This window comes from Tupaia chinensis, unplaced genomic scaffold (assembly GCF_000334495.1).
Source record: "Tupaia chinensis unplaced genomic scaffold, TupChi_1.0 Scaffold147500_1, whole genome shotgun sequence".
Lineage (NCBI taxonomy): Eukaryota > Metazoa > Chordata > Mammalia > Scandentia > Tupaiidae > Tupaia > Tupaia belangeri.
In genome coordinates this window covers 1,325,939-1,329,883 of record NW_006207351.1, presented here as the reverse complement: position 1 = coordinate 1,329,883, position 3,945 = coordinate 1,325,939, and the positions used below count along the sequence as shown (strand labels likewise).

General features: G+C 67.7%; 1 protein-coding gene across 1 annotated transcript in view; it reads left to right on the top strand.

Annotated features, from left to right (window-relative positions):
• IQSEC1 (IQ motif and Sec7 domain ArfGEF 1) overlaps nucleotides 1-3,945 on the top strand; it is a gene marked incomplete in the record, with an annotated part of 128,032 nt that overhangs the window by 102,004 nt on the left and 22,083 nt on the right. Inside the window, 3 exon segments of the mRNA XM_027768782.1 lie at nucleotides 2,350-2,511; nucleotides 2,815-2,937; nucleotides 3,872-3,927. Of these exon segments, the coding sequence (XP_027624583.1) occupies nucleotides 2,350-2,511; nucleotides 2,815-2,937; nucleotides 3,872-3,927 (341 nt within the window).

The following is a 3,945-nucleotide window of genomic DNA, read 5'->3' as shown; positions in this document are numbered from 1 at the left end:
TTTCCCTGCCTTCGTGCAGGGCCCTGGCCGCACCGGTCACCCGGAGGCCCTGCGTCCGCACTTGGACGGCGGTGTAGCCGCGTCAGGGCTTCCTCCGGACCGTGTCTGAGAGGACGGGAGGTGTGAGGGTCTAACTGCCCGTGCGCTCTGGGAATTTGCCAGCTGTCTCCGAACAACCGGGCGAACCACCTGTCCTTCCTCCGCCAATCCCCGATTCCTGCGGGAAGCTGGGTCTGTGCTGGGACAGCCCTGATGAGCCAGGATCTGGGGCATGCGTGCACGGGCCAGGATTCGAACCACATGCCTAGCCTGTGGAATCCGGCCCCCTCCCGCTATGACCCTGCTCAGTGTTTTCTCATTAGGGCAGGAACCCCCTTTGCTCTTTGGAAACACCGGCCTGGCTCTTGGTGGTTCTGTCGTGCTCACAGTCGACTCATGGAAGCCAACAAGCAGACTGAGGGCGTGGGCACTGCTCTCGCTCGGAGGTGAATGGGTGCCGCCAGAGCCGGGGCAGGGCCCGCACGGATCGGAGCTGAGGCAGTGGCAGCCGGGTGGGGAGCTCGCCCTCTGGGAGTATGACCAGACGGAGCAGAGAGACTATTGGAAGGGCTCCTGCAGGAGGCAGGGCCCCCCGAATCCGGCCCAGCGAGTCTGTCCTCTGCCATTCCGGGCGCTCTGGGCCTGGACCACCAGTGGTCCCCATGGCCAGCCTTTGTTGTAAGTGACAGGGATCCAGCCAGACTGGTGTAGACATGGGAGCTTTACTGGCTCATGGACCTACAGAGTGTCCCTTGACCCTGTCCCTCCAAGTTGGCCTATCCCCTACCAGGCCCCTCAGCCCAGGGCAAGAGGCTCCTGGCAGTGCCCAGGCCTGCGGTCCCACCGGGCAGCCCGGGCAGCAAGAGGACCCTACTCTGTCGTCGCCACCCACTGGGGCACACGCCTCCCTGGGCCACTTCCTGGGGTCAGCTCCAGGTGGGCCTGCGGCCTGGAGCTGGGAGCCAGGTGGAGGGCGGGTGGGAAGTCTAGACACCCCGCTGCTGGCAGGTGCCCCTCGCCCTGAAAAGCCAGGCACGGTGTACGCGCCTCTCGGCCCACCCGTGTGGCCAAACGCAGTCCCAAGGGCAAGCGTGTTATGTGGGGACCGGGTGGTCTGCTCCCCAAGTCTGCCTCTGTGCTTACGTCATGGGAGAGACAGGGGACTGCACCCTGCAGGGCCTGAGGCCGTGACCCCACTGCCTCGGCACCCCGCACTTGGGCATGTGTGTGCAGAGTCCTCAGGGAGGTCTGTGGACATGCTGTGCACGGTGGGACCGGGCCCAGCCCAGGAGGGGCGCAGGGCCACCCCACGTCCATGTCCATGCCGAGACCAAGCTCCAGGACGAATTGGGCAAGTGGTCATCCTGGGGCGAGGACAGCTATCACCTGGAGCCTGAGCAGGCGGCACACTTGGGAGGTCTGCCCTCGCCTCCATCCCGACCATGGTGGCTGCAGCAGCACGGTGCTGGGTATCTCAGCCACGGTCCTGAGCCACGCTGGGCTCCCGCGTGGCCTGACGAGGTCACAGACAGGTCCTACGCAGCCCTGCTTCCCACAGCCGCTGAGATGAGGAGGGCGGAGGCCCCTGCCCGGGCCTGGCCAGGTGCAGCAGCACAGGCAGTGCCAGCCCCGCAGGGACACTGCTCGCTCTACTCATCTCTGCCCAGGCCTGGCTCTGCACACACCCTGGCCACCTAGAGGCCCTGCCATGAAAGACCTGGGCTCCTGGGGCGTGTCCTGTGGACACCCGCAGCCCACAGGGCCTGCCCACTGCCCTCCATCCTGCTCCCGTGAATCGACCCTCCATGGTCGCCCATGCATGGGCCCTGGCACCTGAGTACTGACCAGCGAGGTCCTGCGGTGGGCGAGGGCGTGCAGATGCCGCTCATCTGGGTGTGGGTGGAGGCTGCCCACGGGGAGGGAGGCACAGGCGAGCACGGCGGGGGTGCCATGACTGCGACCCTCCTCGGAGTGCTGGCTTTGTCTGGGCGCGGTGTGGCCAGGCGCCGCACGGGCTGGGGGCAGGCGGGGGCGAGGGCCAGTTCTTGGCACGGGCTGGCAGCAGGCCTTCGCTCCAGCTGCCCCACACACAGACTTGGGGTGGGACAGGACAGGTATCTCCCAGTGCCAGCCCGCATGGGCTTGTGGGTCCCCTCCACAGTGGGGAGAGGACACTACCGGCCCAGAAGCTGAGGAGGGGCACTGGGGCGAAGTGGGCGGTGCAGGGAGCGGGGCAGGACGGGGCCAGCCACCATGCACGGCCCTCTGGGCTGGCCAGCTGGCTGAGTTCGCGTTTGTGCCACCCCGCAGGAAGCCTGAGAAGGGAGTCCAGTACCTCATCGAGCGTGGCTTCGTGCCCGACACGCCGGTGGGGGTGGCCCACTTCCTCCTGCAGCGCAAGGGCCTCAGCCGCCAGATGATTGGCGAGTTCCTGGGCAACAGGCAGAAGCAGTTCAACCGCGACGTGCTCGAGTGAGTGCTGGCCCGGGGGCGGGCGCGGCCACGCCCTGCTCGTGGGCGCAGGGCAGGCCGGGGGCAGCGGGGACGTCTGTGCCTGTATTCGTCTGAGGTGCAGCGCTACTGCCCGTCCCTGTCCTAGAGCCCTGCAAGGAGAGGGCTGGAGAGGGCCAAGCCCCCCACGACCAGCGGCCTGTCCCAGGCTCTCGGGCCCCCGGCCCAATGCTCCCTACTCTTGGGCTCATGCTCTCGTCACCCAGGGGGAAGGCAGGGCTGCCCCGGGACGGGCTCCGGTGCAGGCTCTCTGCTCCCCTGCAGCTGCGTGGTGGACGAGATGGACTTCTCGGCGATGGAACTGGACGAGGCCCTACGCAAGTTCCAGGCCCACATCCGCGTCCAGGGGGAGGCCCAGAAGGTGGAGCGACTCATCGAGGCCTTCAGGTGGGCTCTCGTCGGGGGCAGGGCATCAGGGAGGGGCCATCCAACTCAGAGCGCCATGGGTGGTCACCTGGGCGGTGCTTGGCCTCTGCGCTGGGCTCCGTGGCCATCGGGGACAGCAGGGACAGTCCTCATGTCCTGTTTGCAGAGGAGGGAACCAACGCCCCGGCCAGCTCTCCACCCACCCACAGTCAGTCCCCGGCTCGCCCAATCAGTCCCTTGGCCAGCAGGGTGTGCATAGCTTCAGGACCAGCTGCATGACCTGGTGCTGGCTTCTGTGCTCACTCCCTCTAACGTGGGCACAGAGACCAGCAGCACAGACGTGCAGGTGGAGGGCGGGGCTCCGGGGTGCGGATACCGGGACCGCAGTGGCTCAGAGGACACGGCAGGCTGCCTGGGAGCTGGGGGCTGGGCCTACGGCCCAGTCGCTGGGGCTCAGTACCACGGTGAGGCCAGAGGGGCGAGGACCCAGGAGGGGTCCTGGCTGAGCAGGGAAGGCAGAACTGCTCCCCAGCCCGGGTCAGGGAGGCCTGAACGTAGCCCGTGCCGGCCCACATGGTGCCTCTCTGGGCCTGCCCCTCCCAAGCCTCTGGAAGAGCAGGAACTGGGTCCCGCGTGAGCCATGACTGGGCCAGGCAGAGGTGCGTTTCTTCTGAGCTGCATGCAAGCCAGGCCCCTCTCCCCGCGGCTCCCTGTGACAGGCCACCCCACCCAGAGGCGCCCTGTCCAGGCAGGCGCCCCAGCACAGCTGCTCCTGTCCCGGGGCCACGGAAAATGCCGCCCTCCCGGGCAGCCACGTGCCCCTACAGCAGGACGAGAGGGCTGCAGCCGCAGGGAGAGCCACCACGGGGCTCTGGGCACCGCCGGCCAGTCTAGCGTCCCCACTTAGAGGCAGGAGCCAGGTGCAGGGTGCTCACCCTCCTGCCTCCTGGCCCAGCCAGCGCTACTGCATCTGTAACCCGGGCCTGGTGCGGCAGTTCCGGAACCCCGACAACACCTTAATCCTGGCCT